We start from the raw sequence: 18,628 nt of genomic DNA, 5'->3' as shown, positions 1-18,628 counted from the left end.
ATGTCACGGACACTCAAGAGATATGGCTCAAGGGTAATGGAACATGGGGTTGGCCACCAACTTAATCCCTTTCAAACCTGTGTTTTCAACTCTATTTATTTGGGAAATAGAATTTGCCCTCCTGAAAATTAAATTTTGCGTGGAAATGGCTCTCCCCTGCTAGCTCCACTCCAAGCTTTGGAAGGGGTAGCTTGGTGGGAAGGAAGAAATGGTGTGCCTTGGCCTCTAGAATGGGCGTCACTGGAAGGGTTAGACTTATTTGGGCAGAACAGACCCACCAGTGGGCATGCTCTAGGTAGGGCATGCTCTCCTTGGACCGCGGCTTCAAAAGGACTCACCCGAAGCTTACAGGTAACGCCTTTTCAACAACCAGATGCTGTAACTTCAGTTTTATGACCACAGACAATCCTTTGGTCTTCAGGCCTGCCCATAAAATGTCACCTTCAGTTTATCTGGCACAGCAAAAAGGTTTTCTCTCCCATTATTTACCTTTATTAGGAATTAAGTAAATTCATCTCACTTCACAGAAGAAATAACAGGAAAACAGAAGAATCTGCCTTCTGTGGTGGAGGTGCGCTGCCTGGGCTCTAACCTCAGATGAGGGAGGGCTCCTAGAAGTTCATGAATTTTCTTGTGCCCATGACATGTCTTTATTTAGTACCTGAACAGCTGAACCCACAAAAATGGTTCATTTGTGCAATGAATGGGACGTGGAAAGGATACAGATCTCCCTGTCTCATGGGGCTGCTTGTCTTCGTGTTTCACTTTTACATAAAGCTAATACTACTCATCGGCCCCAGTATTTTGGGTACTTGTTTTTTAACCTATAAAATTGCTAAATGTTCAAATGGTCCCTAGTCACACTCACCAAGCCCATTTGTAATCCTTTCTATGATTAATTATGTTCTATGATTAAAGAGAACACAGTTTATAGCAGTGCTTGAACATTTAGTTTCTCCAGAAGCATAATACTATTAAACATCTAAAAACAAGAGGAAGATCCAAAAAAAAAAAAAGAAAGTCCCAAAGAAAAAAAGAAGATAATGTAATGGGTTTAGCATTATTATTTTTCAAAGCAGTGTTAGTTTATGAAGGAAGAAGGGAAGTCTGTGAGACAGTTCAAGGATGAGATACAAATAAAGGCAGGAGGAAGCAGCAGAGAGCAGGGAACGATGATGGTGGCGTTATTCTAGGTGCGTTGGAGGATAGCGCGCTAATGTGCGAGGTTGATCTACACACACACACACACGCCAATAAAGTTGTTGATATTTCAGCAAAATTATGGTTGCTACAGTGTCATCATTTCTCCTAGCTCAACAGAGAACTTGCTAGGAGGCAAAACATTATCTCTGCATTCATCTTATACTCCCGAAAATAGAGTGAGAGAGTCAGCTGTGTGACGAGTGTATGTTGGGAAAATGTCAAACCCAAGTCCTCCTTGCAAACTGTCTCCACTCCTTGGGATTCCTGCCGATCGCAGGCGCCACCTCCTGCATCTTAATGCCACGGTGTGCACACAGCACACACCCTCCATGGGCCCGGCTCCAGTCTTGGTACCGCTTGCCAAGCTGAAGAGAAACTTCGGGTCATTTTGCAATAACTTCTGAAATTTACATGCTTTTCTGAACTCTCATACACACCTTTCCCAGTCACTTCCCTGAAGAGGCTGATGGATCAAGTTGTCAGGCAAGGAAAATGAAATCTTTACCTTCTGTGTTTGGGCTGGGTTGGTTGTTTATAGCTGACTCGGTGCTTCGACAGGTCAGTTTACCAGGATTTGATTATTAGATACACTTGAGTCTGCTTTAAGACTTGTTGCTGAAACTTAGGCTGTTCACTGTAATTTTTAGGATATGAAAGTGAAAGCTGTTCAGCTGCGTCCTACTCTTTGCAACCCCAGGGACTACAATAGTCCATGGAGTTCTCTAAGCCAGAAGACTGGAGTGGGTAGCCTTTCTCTTCTCCAGCGGATCTTCCCAACCCTGAGACTGAACCCAGGTCTCCCACATTGCAGGCGGATTCTTTACCAGCTTAGCCACAAGGGAAACCCTCAGGATATGAAAAGGCAGCCTTAAAACATATTTCAGGTTTAACTACCATGATCCAGTTTTTCTGTGTTATACTAAAAAAAAAAAAGTGTTTCAGTAAAATTGTAAAACTTTAGGAAGGAAAAAATAACCCCCCTTTTTGAGGTTTCAATTACATCTTCTGACAAAAAGTAGCCTGTTAACAGTTCATCTGCAGAAATTAAGGCAACGGCCAGAGGAGTCACCATCGCTTCATCACCAGGTTGTGCTATATACTCGCTCTGCCTAGCATCAGCTCTGAAGAGCTCTGGAAAGGCTGAAGCCCTCTAATCCCAAGGTTACACAGGGACCAGGAAGATCCTCCGAGGCCTCCTCACAGGAGGGTGTGGACAGCTCCCAGGGGGCTGACCCTGTAGTCAGAGAAGCTGTAAGGCCGACCTCTCCCCACAAGTCTTGCTGGTTTTCTGGGTGGCCGTTAGTCCTACCCTTAGCCACCTCTAAGCATCAGGGTTTAGGCTAAAAGATGTGAGAGCTCAGCAACATGCCACATGGATGAAGGATACCAAAAGGAACCATGTGAAGAAATCTCACCGAGGGTGTTTGCATCTTTTGGTTTGTTATGTGTCACAGGAAGGACTAATTCTACTTGGGAAACATTTTTCCTTTTTGGTTTATTGCTAACCCGCTTATGCCTTTGGTGTACTTCAGTTTTTTAATAAGAGGAAGTAAGTAAAGGGGGTATAAAGATTCCTCTTGTGTGCCAACTTTATATAAAACTGGCTACCGAACTATATTTGTCAAATTAACTATATTTTCTAAATAATTAAAGTCAGAGATTTTAAACTAAAAATCATCTCCTTACACTAGTTAAAACAAGGAGGGGCTTTTCTGAGCCCTTTCTTCATATACTCTGGTCAGTTATGCATGTTGTCTTGTACAAAATATTGGTCTGTTACAGGATGTTTTCAAGTATACGTACTCTTTATTGCATTCCTTCATTTGCATTAAACAATATAATATTTGTATTTCTTCAATATAGTTCTGGACAAAACACAAAGACATTAATCTTATTTAACAAGAGACATAAGTTAATACAATGTATGCTGCTTTCACGGGGAGAGAAAAAAGAGGCAAGATCTAAAACAGATAAGGGGACCCAGGATACTGGCCATCAGGAACCACAGAATTTTTACAATACAATCCACTTTTTTTAAGCCACACAATAAGCTAGAGATGAAAACCCAAAAGAAAGCAGATGCGACATATAAATCTACCAAAAATATACAGAGAGCAAGATCTGGAGATAATTTATCTTCTACCACAGGGACAGATGAAAGAGCTGCACCGCGGACCACTGTGGTGACACCCAAGTCCACCTGGTGCCAAGCCCCACATTAAGTACCTTCAGGTGGCTCCTGTCCTTGAAGCTGAAGCCGCAGCAGCAGCAGGGGAGGGGCGCGTGTTCCCCAAGTCTTCTCACCGAACATGACGATCACATTTCTTCCAACTCAGCTTAAACTACTGTTCTCCTTCCCTTTGGAAGAAGCGTGCAGAGGGGGAAGGAGACGTCTTCAGTACTTTGGAATGGATGTTAAAGGACTGAGGAGAGTGCTAGAAAGTGGTTTATTTTTTCTGGAAAATAGTGTTTTATTTAGATGCTAGGGAGCACAGATAATTTAAAATAAAGGAAGGATACATTCTAAGTAAGTCATTAGGCTAAGGACAAAAGAAAAGTGGACCCACTTAGACCTGGGCACTAATGAGTGCTGAGAGGGTTGTAAGTTACTTGAGTTGACACCTTTCTGTTTTGGGGTGTATGCTTTTACCATACACATCTCTCACAGGTTCTTAACAACATCTACCAAGTAGTAATGACCAGCGTTATCTCTTACCACTGAGCACATCACTTACATTAAAGGGATGGCACAGCCAACACAGTAATAATCTGACTTCCTATTAAGAAAGGTCTCCTTATTGCAACCTAGAAACATCTCTGAAAATGATCGAGAACAGCATCTTAGAAACTCATAGCCCTGTTTCTTCAGGCAAAGATAACCAGCCTTCAGGGAGAAACTTGAACCAAATATCCAATGACCTGTAGTGTTAGCACAGGGAAGTTATAAGAGAATCCCTTTGAACCCAGTGCCTCTAGTCACGGCTCCTAGCTTACAGGTGGAAAGTCTTCCTTCTACTAGGCCAACTGCTGTTTTGCAACATCAGTATGTTTATTGAGAGTTTTCGGTGGTGGTAGGGAGCTTAGAACATGTAGTGTTCATAAGTACAGTATGTTTCCCACGTTTAAGATTGAGCAAGAAGGAATCAGCTTACACGGAGAGGTGAGCACAGCATTCTAAAGCGAATTTACACCTTCCACAAGAGGGAGTATCTCAGTAAGCACAAGGAAGGGAGTTTCATTGCACTCATCATGCAGTGTGAGCACGTGTTGAAGGCAGGGGACATTTCACTGTGTTCAGTATCTCGAGGTTGAGTGACGATCCCAGGCCATCTTCTCCTTGGTCACTTCGTGTTTGAAAATAGTTCATGGTCATAGTCGAGGAGGCTACTGAAAAAGAAATAACCGAAACACAACGAAAAACAGATGAAGGGTCTGCAAAAAGCCCTGCACCACAAAACCACACTGAAAGCTTCTTAGTGGTTTATCTACATTTTTCACTATGCATTTGCCATTAGAAGAGCATTTCACAAAAGAAAATGTTTACACTCCATGCATTTAAAAGCAGGTTCCAATAAATATGTACCATCGTGCTTTTTCCTGCCTTGTGACAAGGAAGTTTTGCGAAGCAGGACAGGGAGAGCAAACCAACAGTACAACCCACTTCCTTGCTGGGTCTCCTAGACCTACAACACAGTGGAGAATTCTAATAAATGGAAACAAAGTTGTGCAAGAGAGGTTGAGAATTCAAATTCACAGGCACTGTACAGCAACTCTTAGAACAGGCACACGGGTTTACAAGACTGGGGAGTCTGGCTGGAGGTCTCAAGTGTCGTATGTACTTACGCTCCTTCTTCTCTTAAGAGGGCCAAGAATTTTCTCACACGGTATTCGGGATCCATCTAAATACATCAGAAGGAATAAAGAAGAAGGGTTAGTGGTGCCTTCTAAAAATGATGCACTTACCTCATGCCAAGAAAATGATTGGTTTTATACTTTCTCAGGGCTTTGGTGAGCCACGGAAATATGTTACCTGCTCCTTAACCAGTAGTCTGCTACACAGCAAAGTGGACCGTGTCACTTAAGGAAAGTGAGGAGGGATTTTGGAGCACAGAGAATCGCTATGCATGAGGTCATCCACAGGCACCTCAGCCCAGCGACCCCTTAGCTGGTGCTGGGTGATGAGGTGGCCCTGAGAAGCACGTTGTGAGAGCAGGGCAGGCCATTCACGGGGGTGCAAATGGCATCCAATTCATAGGGCTCATCCAAGGCATGAAAGCGGGATCAAAATGGAAGAAGCCAATTGATGCTGATTAAATGGTGAAAAAAATAGCCTATTAACTCTGTATGAGTGATTCTTTAGCTTTTCTTAATCTTGGTGTGCCTGGCACAGGTTTTTCTTCATAATTAACGATAACGGTTGTGCTGAAACTAAAAAAGAAAATCAGTGGGGGTGATTCCTCTGACATGCTCTGGATAATCCATGTCTCCTAGGACTGAGAACAGCGTTGTGAGTCTAGGAAAAGATGGGGGACTCAGTTCTCACTCAGGTTGTAGGGCCTGGGTTGCTATTATTAATTATCTCTATTCATTTTCATGTCATATTTCTTTAAAAAAATTTTCACCATATATCTTTTCTCTTTCTTTTTAATTTTATTTATTTGTTTAGGCTGCATCAGGTCTTAGGTGCAGCATGTGGGATCTAGTTCCCTGACCAGGGATCAAATCTGGGCCCCCTGCTTTGAGAGTATGGAGTCCTATCCACTGGACCACAAGGGAAGTTCCTCATATTCAAATGTCTATGAATTTGCTTAATTTTGTTTTATTCTCATTGGTACCAGAGATGTGAAGTTGTAAAAAAAAAAAAAAAATAATTAAAAACAGCTTTAATTCCTGAAGATGAATTTTTATTGTAAGAAACACACCTAACTTTGAAAAAATGTTCCAGGGCAAAAGCCTGTTCCCCAAGAGGGAACTCCCTGCCCTCCAGGAATAGCTTTCAAATGCGCGGGTGCAGCTGTGGGTAAATGTGCAATTGGATTCCCCACTCCAACCACCTTTTTTTTTTTTTTTTTTTAAAGATTTCTTCTCTTCTATTCCCCCCAAAAATCCAAGTTTTGAATGTATCAAAGTTAAGAGGTCAGACTACAAAGGACTAAGAAAAAGTGTGAACAGTTAACAAGAGAAACATTTTTCCTCTTTGGGAATAGAATTACATATGAATCAATTGTCAAGTTCTTTTTCAAAAAAAAAAAAAGGAACTGGCTGGAGCTCTGCTGTAGTCAGTACTTGCAGGTCTTTGCCCATTAAACATATTTAATATGTGTGAGCAACGACTTACTGACTTGCCTGTAGCTATGGAATTAAAAGTCAAGGGAAAGGGAGGAAAAAAGTAATCTAGATAAATGACTTTATTCCCTCAGGTGACATCCAGTCAGAGCAGATCCTCAGCACTGAGCAAGTTTTAACAGAATTGTGTATGGTGAACAGAGCGGTAACATGACTTATATTCGGCTAAACTACATGCCTCTTCACTTAGACTCGGTCTCTCTAAGGCAGATCTAAAGAGAATTCACTCAGCTGCACGAAATCCATTTGACGTGAAGGGGTTCAAACTCAGAGGCCTATGAAGTGTCAGTCGCTGAAGATTAGGTCTGAGTGCCCCACTCTCACTTTCCACCCCACAAACAGAGGAGGCATTAACTTGATCACTGACCTGCGGGCATCAAAGGAAGAGAGGAAGGGGTAGGGATTGGGGAGAAAAACCCACATAGTTTCTTCTATGCAATTATTGAAAAAAAAATTGTGCTGAAACTTAAAGAAATGAAGCATAGAGAGCTGACTGTCTGACAGATTTATCTCTTCCAAGGAAAAAGCCAACACAAATGTATGTGCACCTTTACGAAGAATAATCCTCAGCAAAGTGATTAGTCTGGAACTTTAATTTACTACTCATAAGGAAAAACAGAAATAAACTGGCTTAAAAATAGTCCAGCTGAAGGTTTCTGAAAGCCACAGTTTTAAAATAAATCGACCAGCAAAGATTAAAAGAGCGTTCACTTCGTGATTGCAATTTGTTATTGGTCTAAGAGCCTATTTCAGCAGTAAATGAAATAAATTTCACTTCTGCCACCCACAGCTCACACTGTTGGAACAACAGGACTGAGTATTAACGCATGAAGCTCAGAATGCAGCCAGTCTGTCCACCGAGGACCCAGGAGAGATTCATTCAACAGAAATTGGCTGAGGGCCTGACTATGTGTCCAGTTCTGTTCCAGGAGCTGTGGACTTACTAGTGAGTGAGAGCCAAGATCCCTGAACTCATACAGCTTTGAAGCGACACATTTAGTATCTAACTAGTATGTCAGATAAGGACAAGAAGACACAGGATAGGCACAGGGAGGGGTAGAGTTACAAAAAGAAGAGAGGTAAGCTGCCAGTAGATATGAGAAGGTCTCAAAGAAGTTTCATCTGTTTTTGCCCAGGCAGTAGCCGGGGCTTAGTTTTCTATGTGATCCTGGATGCTTCAACCCTACAGTAGTTTGCGTGAAATTTCTAGGAGCCCTGCCAGGGGAGAATATATACAGCCTCTGTCTAATCTCTACACTCAATCACCTTGTCCCTTGAAACAGTCTCCCAGGCCCCCTCTGGCATCTGCGCATCGCTTCCTGACTTCTGATGGACAATGCCAGGTCCCCCACCTCCACCCCGTTAGATCACTAGCTGCGACCTTGGTTAACTCACTGACAACTGGTGGGACTCTCAGGATCCTCACCTCTAAAATGAGGGAGCAGCAGAAACTGTTCTTTCAAGTCTTTTCTAACTGTAAACCCTAGTGACTCTGTAAATTAAAATTTAATTTTATCATCTTTTCTTCTATTTTTGAATTTTAAGAAGTAGGAAAGAAAGTACCAATAAGTTGTTGTTTGATCTCCAAAGCAGGTTACTAACACCAAGTTGACTCTGGAAATAATATAGGAGACTTTCAACTTAAAATCTTGGTGAGAGGGAACGATAACACCTGTTGGGATAATATTGTGAACCTTCTGTGTCTGAACCATATGGAGAAGGAAGCATCTTACCTGTAGGGACATCTCAATCAACATTAGTAACTTCTTGATTCCTATCCAGACCTTCTTCCCTTTGACTTGCTGTGTAATTGTGGTGCGTTCTTCATCCTTGAAGTTGCCCAATAGCTACGAAAACAATAAACGTAAGGAAAGCATTATATAAGGACATCAACAACATTAATTCCCACATTTACCCTTGAAAGAATAGTGATAAGAACTACCTGACTGGTTCAAGCTGATAGAATTCTCTCATATTTTAAAATCCAACTTGACTTTTCTGAATCCATTAAGTGCAATTATGAAAATGAAAACTGGAATCTTAAACCCTATTTTCTTACGGACCTTCAGTATAATTTAGAGATATGTTTGCTGGGGGAAAAATAGCTCCAATCCATAATAAATATCAGTTAAAATTTTTAACATTCCATTCTAAGAATAATCTGTATATGTCAAAGCAGACTAAATTTAATTCTCTCACTCAACCTCGGCACAAAAACTGCTCAAACAGGTAAGCTGGAAACATTTATCATATAGCTTCTATTTTGTTGGGAGTATGCCCAACTGTACAGGTCTTGAGGATTTTAAGAAGCCTTCCTGACTCTATCGCTGCTGAACAAGTAACTAAATAATCTTTCTTAACACTTCATCAAGTCATCTGTGAACACTAATATTAATCAAAAGTTTAATAAAGGATATATATATTTTTTAAAATTAAAGACTATGTCATCTCAAAAAAGAAAACATTTCCATATTATGAGCTTGTTAATAAAAAGGTTCCTTTAAGGCTTTAATTATTGCTCAAATTGATTAACTGCAAGTAAATGGACTGAATGCTAGTATGAAGAACTGAGTTTTCTATATATTATTCTACTTCCCTCCCCGCACCAAAGCTTCTGGCCCATGTAATCTATATGCATTAGTCGTGCTGGGCACAGAGTAATTCATTCCTGGCAGTTTGCATGCTGCTTGCACTGAGGAATGAAGAATTACTTCACTCTCACTTGTATTTCTCTCTTATTCCTCTAATTCCTGAAAGTGACTGGAGGTGTATCCTGGGTTCCCTGTGCTGTGTTAACACAGAAACTAAACACCAGGTGTGATGCCTGGGGCACCCGTAGCTTCTTTCTTTGGGCAGTGTGCACTCTCCTCCCTCATCCTTACCTCCAGAGCCTCCAGCAGCTGCTCCCCTGTGGCGATGTTGGGCACGTGGATGGTGGTGCTGAAGGCGTTAAGCATTTCCATCTCCTGAAGGACATCTTTGCGGCTCGTGGTCCCAATGATAAGAAGCTTACGACCCTGATCATTGGGAAAAAAGGTGTTAAAACACAAAGGAAAGAACTCATTAGGAAACCAGACTAAGCCTGAACAACACCCATTTATTTAATCGAAGAAATGCAAATACTTAGGCAAAATAGAAGGAAAAAATTCAGAACTATCTTCTTGAAAATCTTCTTTTTGGCCACATCACACGGCATGTGGGATCTTAAGTTTCCTGTCCTGCAGTGGAAGTGGGGAATCTTAACTGCTGCTAGGGAAGTCTCTTGAAAAATCATTAAAAAATGTTATCAACGACATGATTCAGAAAAAGCAACACTTTCTTCAGCATGCGGTTCAGAAAGAAGCAGCTGTTCTTTCTCCTCATCCACATCAGTAACATCCTGGGTCAGTAAATCAGGAAGATACACAAACCAAACAGAAAGATACTTTAATATATGTCTGTAATTCATCTCCACAGCCAATATATACATATTTCAACATATGTATGGTTGGAAAAAAAAAAAAGAATGAAAGTCCTTGCCACCCACTTAGCAAGACTTCATCAATGCTTTTTAGGAGAGGTCCTCAGGTAATAGTTTTTGTTTACATTTATGCAGCAGTGAAAGGCATGGTGCTATATGTTTCACATAATTGTCTTATTTAATGTTTTTAACTTTATTTTAATTTTTAGCCCCCTAATGTAACAAGGAATGTTTAAAAACTATACCAGGCTTAGGCCACCATTCCTGATTCCCACATTCCAGAAGCAGCCATTTTCTAATCTCTGGGTTTTTCTTCTTGTATTTACTTCCTTATCTTTAAATAACAATAGCACTCTATTATTTTTAGATCTTTCTTTTCAGCTTTAAATATTATTTCCTGAATTCCTATTATGGAAGATGGAGACTTAATACTAATTTTGCACTAACCCCCACACCTCCAATATGTCCCTTTTCTCATCCTTCCAACATGATTTCACAGTCTCTGGTTGAATATATACTATTTATTATGATTATATAAATATGATTTATGGCTAAGCCACATAGTATCATTTCTTGGGCAACATTTTGTTCTTGTTAAGAATTAATAATTGCCATTTCCCTCCTTTGCTTAGTTTATCAGGTACTTATCACAAGTTCATCCCGAAACAAATATAGCCACAAATATCATGCCAATATGTCCTAACATGTTCGGTTCAGTTCAGTTCATTCGCTCAGTCGTGTCCGACTCTTTGCGACCCCATGAATCGCAGCACACCAGGCCTCCCTGTCCATCACCAACTCCTGGAGTTCACTCAGACTCACGTCCATCGAGTCAGTGATGCCATCCAGCCATCTCATCCTCTGTCATCCCCTTCTCCTCCTGCCCCCAATCCCTCCCAGCATCAGAGTCTTTTCCAATGAGTCAACTCTTCGCATGAGGTGGCCAAAGTACTGGAGCTTCAACTTCAGCATCATTCCCTCCAAAGAAATCCCAGGACTGATCTCCTTTAGAATGGACTTGTTGGATCTCCTTGCAGTCCAAGGGACTCTCAAGAGTCTTCTCCAACACCACAGTTCAAAAGCATCAATTCTTCAGCGTTCAGCTTTCTTCACAGTCCAACTCTCACATCCATACATGACCACAGGAAAAACCATAGCCTTGACTAGATGGACCTTAGTCAGCAAAGTAATATCTCTGCTTTTGAATATGCTATCTAGGTTGGTCATAACTTTTCTTCCAAGGAGTAAGCGTCTTTTAATTTCATGGCTGCAATCACCATCTGCAGTGATTTTGGAGACCCTAAAAAATAAAGTCTGACACTGTTTCCCCATCTATTGGTGGGGATGGAACCAGATGCTATGACCTTCATTTTCTGAATGCTGAGCTTTAAGCCAACTTTTTCACTCTCCACTTTCACTTTCATCAAGAGGCTTTTTAGTTCCTCTTCACTTTCTGCCATAAGGGTGGTGTCATCTGCATATCTGAGGTTATTGATATTTCTCCTGGCAATCTTGATTCTAGCTTGTGCTTCTTCCAGTCCAGCATTTCTCATGATGTACTCTGCATATAAGTAAGCAGGTATTTTAAAGTTTTGAGTGTATTTTTTTTAAATTTATTCATTTTTGGCTGAGCTGGGTCTTCACTGCTCCATGAGGGCTTTTCTCCAGTTGCAGGGAGCAGGGGCGACTCTCTTGTTGTGGTGCGGGGGCTCCACACAGCAGTAGCTTCTCTTGTTTCAGAGCACAGGCTCTACAGCACAAGCTTGACAGCCGTGGTGCACAGGCTTAGCCGCCCTGTGGCATGTAGGATGTTCCCGGATCAGGGATTGAACCAGTGTCTACTGTACTGGCAGGTGGATTTTTTACCACCGAGCCATCAGATAAACCGCTTGGGTGTTTTTTCTTGAGGGCATTTCCCTTGTGGAGTCCTCAGAGCTCAATCTGAACTGACAGTTCTCTATCTTCCTCTCTCCTCTCTGAGATTCCCTGTCTCCTAGCCCTCCTTTTTTTCCCCCTCCCGTTTATTCCCTCTTTTCCATGGTGCACAGACTTCAAAAGCTTCCTGAGAAAAAGTGTACAGGAGGTAAAAACTTAAGACCTGGAAATGCGTTTATTCCATCCTTAATATTGTACACCTCATACTTGATAGTTTGGCTAGGTATAGAGAATAAGGCTAGAAACAATTTTCTCCTCAGAATTATCAAGTCATTGTTCTACTGTCTTTTAATTTTCAGTGCTGCTGACTAGAAGGCTGATGCCATTTTGATTTTCTGACTCATTGCTTCTAACTTTTAAAAAATATATAACTTAAAAAAATCTTTTCTTTATCTCTATGTCCTATAAGTTACAAACCTTCAGATAAGTCACTCTTTATTTCCTGAATGTATCTTTTTTAAAAAAAAATCACATACTGTTATATTTCATGGATAGTACCTGATTTTAGAGCTCTGTGAATATTACACATTTTTTAAAATGTTTTTTTATTTTCTCTGCTTTGTCTTTGTTTCCTCTGAGTTCCTCTTTTTTTCCCCCTTATTTGTTCATTGGTGGTTTTCTTCAAGTGCCTGGTGATTGTTGGATGACTACTCATATTTAAGAGTTAAACTAATACCTGGAAGCTCTGAAATCTGAGGGTTTCACGATAGGATGGTAAGACTTGGCTGATTACTGGGGGTCCCTCAAAGGTCAAGATGTGTACATTTTCCCCAGAGAATCTTTCAGTCTCCTTCCTGAGGCCTAAGGGGTCTGGGCACCTCACCACTCAACATGAAGACATCCATTTACTCCTATCTGCAGCACGGTGCCTTTTTAGATTCATCTCTCATTCAGTGTCCATTATGCTCCCAAGAATTAAGTATCATTATTATCTCTACTTTACTGTGGGAGCTATTAAGTCTTATAGATTTGACTAATTTGTCCAGGGTCTAATAACTAATAAATAAGACAGCCAAGAATGGAAACCAAATCCAGAATCCAAAACTGTATACTGCTTTTTTTTCATGAAGAAAAACACATTTTAAAAATGTTTACTTGGAAAATGGAAGAAGGACTTTAAACTATGTCACTAGATTTATGATACACACTCATTCCACAGATAAGCCTTTAATTCAATCATTAAACCTATTCTCAGATCTCAGAAACTCAGGGCGTTAAATGAGGAAAAGCCCAAACAATTGCACTTTGGGTTTTGTAAATATTAAACCACTATTGCTAATAAGGCATGCTAGCTTTCCTCAGTCTTAATTGATTGTTTTTGTCCATCTGTTGTGACAAGAATAGATATTGTAAGACCATAAACAACGGCCCACCAAAGAACCAAAGTTGAGGCTTTCTGGTATAAGCAGTAATTGGCATATCAAGTGCCTGTGCAAAGACTATAAGAGAGAAGTATACCTATGAAGTATAGAGATTAAAGGGTAATCATTGTTATTATTCAAGAAATCAACTCGCTAAAAATCAAACACATTGTCAACAGATCCTTACCAAGCTACTGGATGAATATGGACTAGACCTTACACATAGAGAGACAGATACAAAATAGATCACTACAATACAATATGGAGAGGTGGAGGTAAAGGCACAGGATGGGATGGAAGAAGGAAGAAATGTGTGGCAGAGAAACATCTCCTTTTCCTCTGGAGGAGACAGTATCTGAACTCTTAACGAGTGAGTGGGCTGACTTGGAGATGAAGGGGAAGGACATTCCAAGTCTGAAGGAGCAGAAACAGATAAATCCAAAGGCAAAATAACAAAACCTGAGATGTTAGGGGGTAATTAAAAACACATAAAGACATAGAAGGGCTTTCCTGGTGGCTCAGATGGTAAAGAATCTGCCTGCAATGCAGGTGACACAGGTTCGATCCCTGGGTTGGGAAGATCTCCTAGAGAAGGGAATGGCTACCCACTCCAGTGTCCTTGTCTGGAGAATCCCATGGACAGAGGAGCCTGGTGGGCTACAATCTATGGGGTCACAAAGAGTCGGACACGACTGAGTGACTAACACTAACTAAAGACATATAAACTTCTACTATGTAACAGTAAAGTGGTGCTTTTTACATTCAAGCTATTTTTCAACATTGAATTCTGAAAACTTGGGAACATATCTCAAAACCACATAGGCTGGTACATCTTCATTATAATTAAAGGTAACTGTTGGGACTTCCGCTGGTGGTCCAGTGGCTAACATTCCATACTCCCAATGCAGAGGGCTCAGGTCTGATCCCTGGTCAGGGAACTAGATCCCACACGCTGCAACTAAGACCTGGCGCAGACAAATAAATATTAAAAAAAAAAAACAAACTTAAAAAAAGAAAAGTTAACTGTTACTTTGCTTTTTTTTCTTTGGGTTTCCAATGTCCCTAAGTCCATAACTCAAGTGCCCTCATTTTGCTCCTCTCTTACAAAGGACAGCAGTGGCCCTCGAAGAATGGCTTGCTAACCATTCTAAAAGCTGGAATGGCCATTTTCCTAGTGAAACTCTGTCTTATGTTACCAGTGACTATGAGCTTCAGAGTGTTGAAAGACTGGGAAATGTGGAGCAACTTATAATGGAGACGCTAATTTATGTTTTGCTTTTCTTCTTGTTTAACAAGACTGCAAACACTGCAGAGAGGTCATGACCCAGGCAAGTTCAGGCCTTGACTTGTAAGCATCATCTTCAAGAAAACACCGAAAAACATTACCAAATAATTAAATTGTGCTGGGTCATTTTGTATATTAATTAGTGGTAGTACTCATGAGGCAGCTTTATCATGAAAAACCAGCTCTGAATATATTTAATACCCTAAATCATTCTGGAGAAAAAGCTGCCAGCAGCATGAGGTGGGAAGGCCAGCTTTAAAAACAGAAGTAGAGCTCAACCCAGAAAGAGAAATCCAACTTGTTAATGTGTGGCTACCAGTCTGAATCTATAGTGCCAAACAAAACATGCCCCTTGATGGGAAGAAAAGAGGCAGAGAGATAACTTACTTGGGAAAAAAATGTTCCCAGAATACTCTGAGATTTTCCAGTTCTGATGCAATAAAGAAAAGGCCTAAATAAAATGACTATCTGCCAATCGGATTATGATAAACATTGTTCCAAGGTTAAATAAGTATTAGTTAACTAATTCTTACTACTATAAGAAGCAACTCAGGTGAAAACATTACCATGAAAAAGGCAGGGCTCAGTCAGGTGTTGATCCTTCAAAAAAACAGTTCTTTACATGATGAAGAATGAGCCAAGTACTAAGCAGTATCTAAGCCTTTTGCCACACAAAGGACTAACCAGATAATCCACACCCTTTCATAGGTCCTGCCCATTGATTGGCCCCAATAAACTGATTTGTAACAAAAGTTCATGTGGAAGAAAGCTTTTTTTCTTTCCCCCTTAAATAAAAATGCCACCAATGTAATACTGCAGTGAAATGGAAGGGCTGATTTTAACCTGCTAACAAAAGTAAAGTCAGTTATGCAGTAAAGAAAGGCCAATTCTTTCCCTATCATTCAGTGCTGAGCAAGGGCAATACACCCTGGGTAAGAAGAATGAACTGGGAACAATTGGAAACCCTGAAATGGATTAAGACGTGAGTGTGTCGGGGGCCTTAAACTTTATTTTCTCGTTGTTAGAATTTGAAGCTTTTGTAAATAAAAGTGAAGTTTCTCTGAATTTGGAATTTATAAGCCCGGGAAGTAAAAGATAAAATAGATTAGCTGATCAGATCATGAACACGAATTGACTCTGTTCAAGTATGTATGGAATTATGAGATCTGGTTTGTGCCTCCAAAGTGAGTATGATCCAGCTGGGGAGAGTGAGTGAGTAAATATTCAGAGACCAAGGCACACACCAGCAAACATGAATGAGTAACGGCTGCGGGGATATAGCACAGAGGCAACAGCTTCACTGGCAGAGGGTCTTCTGGGAAGATTCCTGTAGTATCACAGAGACGCTGGTGAAGAGGAGGCCCTGGAGGAGAAGGAATGAGTCTCCTAATTCCCCCGTGGGTGGTGGAAGCAGCTGAGCTAGAGCACCAAGGGCTGAAAACAGTCTTCTTAGAGCAGAGGGGAGTAGGTAGCCTAAAAAAAAAAGAAGACTCTGAATGCTAAACTAAGGAAGGAAGTTTAGTATAAAAAGCAACAAGAAACTAAAGAAGGTGCTGGAGGAGGAAGAACTGTGATGAAGAGAAAGATGATCCTAGTAGTTTCATGCCGGGCGGTCCAGCGGTCTGTGAGGAGGCTGCTATGCATCTCTGAAATAAGGTCTCAGAGCATGTGCGCCCAGGGAGGATCTGCACCTTTTCATCAGTGATGCACACACATCCCTCCCTTTTAAATGCAAGCCCAGGGTAGGGAGAAAGCAAGGGAGGAGAGGCAAGGTCCCTGACAGCGCCTTGGTGCCGTGGAACAAGTACAGGCTCTGTCATTCACAGCTGGGTAATGTGGGTTAGATTACTGAACTTCTCAGCATCTGTCTCCTCCTCAACCATAAAAATGGGATTAAAAATCCTATTTCTACTTGTCAGAGTAGAGCAGGAGGTGAAGGATACTTGGGGAAGGGGGACCTCTGCCATCACTGTCAGGGGAGGCAGGAAGGAAAGGAAGTGAGATGGTCTTGAGAGGAACCTGAAAAGCCATCCTCTGCCTGGGACTGGGATGCCAGGAATCTGCGACCTCAGGTCAGGTGGTCAAGCACTGGGCACCTGAGAATTCCCTTTCTAACAAGGCAGGCAGGGCACTGGCCGCAGAAGATTCTGAGAGCACTCTCCCAGAGGGCCAAGATGCACTCTGTTCAGGGGAGATGAGTGCTCCAATCTTCAGCTTAACTAGGGTGACAGTGAGGCCCAGACGAGGCCTGAAGCTAAAGATCAAATACCCCTCAGAAGTAGCTGTGGCAGCGGGCAAGAGTCAGGCGCCTTGATGAGAGTCAGTGACTCCGAGAAGAAATCAGCTCAGGGGAGAGGCTGCGAAGCTTTCCTGGTAAGAGGTGCTTTAGTTCATCCCATATTCTGGTTTCCTTCTTGAAATGCGAGTAACAACTCATACTTTAATTTAGTTCAATGCAGATTAAAAGAAAAAAATTCTACCTACCATAGAGCTTGTACAACTTTACCGCTACATTTATTTGCAAGCCTGAATCTTGTTTCTAGCCTGTCAACTCCCTGGGGGCAGGGCCATGCTTGATTCATCTCCATCCTTGCGGTTCTGAGCACAGCATGTCTGGTGCATGGAAGACACTCCCATGTTCCCTCTGCCTAGAATGCTCTTCCCTGATACAGCCACGTGGTTCTCTGCCTCAGAGTCAGAGCTCTGCTTGAGTGTCACCTTTCCCATAAGACCCTCTTTCATCACCCTGTATCAGGCTCTATCCGCCTCCTCCAACAGTAGGGATCATCTTTTAACATACTATATACTTAACTCATTTATTCTACCTATTGCTGCTCTTTCCTTGTGAGGACAGAACTTGTGTCTGTCTGGTTTTATTGATGGGTCCAGGGCTAGCATTGTGCCTTGAACATGGTGACCCTTCAAATACATTTGTGTTGAATGAATGAATGGTGATCTCAGTGTAGGTGTCAAGGGCCACAAAACACTCCCCTATTTCTTTGTTACATTTTCTCTTCTGGTCCTGAAATAACACACGCTATATGGAAGGTTCAACAGGAAAATAAGTGTCTACAGTTACAGTGTCTATGTCTCTGAGTCCCAAGTGTTGAATATTATGTCAACAAGTTTTAAAGAAAAGGATCTAGAATGAATGGCATGTATGCTTCATTTACAATATAAGTAAATGCAAAGGATGTCAGACCACTTTCTTTTAGCTAATCAATTGATTGTCAAAAGTTAAGCTATAACTGTTCATAATACAGACTATTCTCACGGAGAAAAGATTCATTACAAGCCATTACTTTAAGCTGGCAAGATAAGTATTGTTACTCATCTCCTATTGGTTTCTCCAAATCCAGGGAAAAATCTGACTACTATTAACAACAACCAAGAGTCTGGACAGTGAAATGAGAGGAATGGGGCTTCTTTGCATATTCTGCATGTATTTGATCCAGGGGAAAATCTGACTGCTATTAAAAACAACCAAAAGTCTGGGCAATGAAATGAGAGGAATGGACCCTCTTTGCATATCCTGCATGTATTTGATTTCTTGATGCTCAAACGTCTGTAACTTCTTTTTTTGGTAGTTAAATGTTTCAGTTGAATACCAAAGGAAGGATGTTTCAAATAAATCAAGCTACAATGAGGCAGACAACTACACTTAAACTCTCCATTAGATTTTTACCCCGAAGCAAATTCTTAGTCTGCTGGTTTTGTAACCACCCTCCTGGTGCTGCCAGTAGGAAAGAGGACAACAGGGAGGGGAATTCATGATGCACACTGACTGTGAAATATGCAACTTCACCCCAAATAATTTAAATAATTACGAAAGGCAAGAGCAGACCACTTTGAGATATTAAAGAATATTTTAGTACCAGTTTGTGAAAAAGACATGGAATCATCAGACTATCCTCAGAGCAGCTCTGAAAGCTTACCTAAGTTCTCTCCTTCCCCCTCTCTCCTCTCCTAGCTATTTTATAGGTGAGAAACCTGGGGTAAGCTTTTACATCCAGGGAGGGAGCTGAAACTAGAGTTCAG

At 41.3% G+C, this 18,628-nt stretch overlaps 1 protein-coding gene across 2 annotated transcripts in view; it reads right to left on the bottom strand.

Moving 5' to 3' along the window:
- Positions 1-2,987: 2,987 nt before the first annotated feature.
- NSF (N-ethylmaleimide sensitive factor, vesicle fusing ATPase) overlaps positions 2,988-18,628 on the bottom strand; it is a 149,238-nt gene continuing 133,597 nt past the window's right edge. The window contains exons 18-22 of one of the 2 annotated variants that reach the window (XM_040245078.1): positions 9,432-9,566; positions 8,283-8,396; positions 5,047-5,102; positions 4,787-4,886; positions 2,988-4,590 (exon numbers count right to left, since the gene is read on the bottom strand). In XM_040245078.1, the coding sequence (XP_040101012.1) occupies positions 4,588-4,590; positions 4,787-4,886; positions 5,047-5,102; positions 8,283-8,396; positions 9,432-9,566 (408 nt within the window). In that variant the 3' untranslated portion in view covers positions 2,988-4,587. The remainder of the gene's footprint in view (positions 4,591-4,786; positions 4,887-5,046; positions 5,103-8,282; positions 8,397-9,431; positions 9,567-18,628) is intronic. The other variant, XM_040245079.1, reaches the window with a different exon arrangement.

Source organism: Oryx dammah, unplaced genomic scaffold (assembly GCF_014754425.2).
Source record: "Oryx dammah isolate SB20612 unplaced genomic scaffold, SCBI_Odam_1.1 HiC_scaffold_8, whole genome shotgun sequence".
Classification (NCBI taxonomy): Eukaryota; Metazoa; Chordata; class Mammalia; order Artiodactyla; family Bovidae; genus Oryx; species Oryx dammah.
The sequence above is the reverse complement of the archived record's forward strand: the minus strand, read 5'-3'. Positions and strand labels throughout refer to the sequence as shown.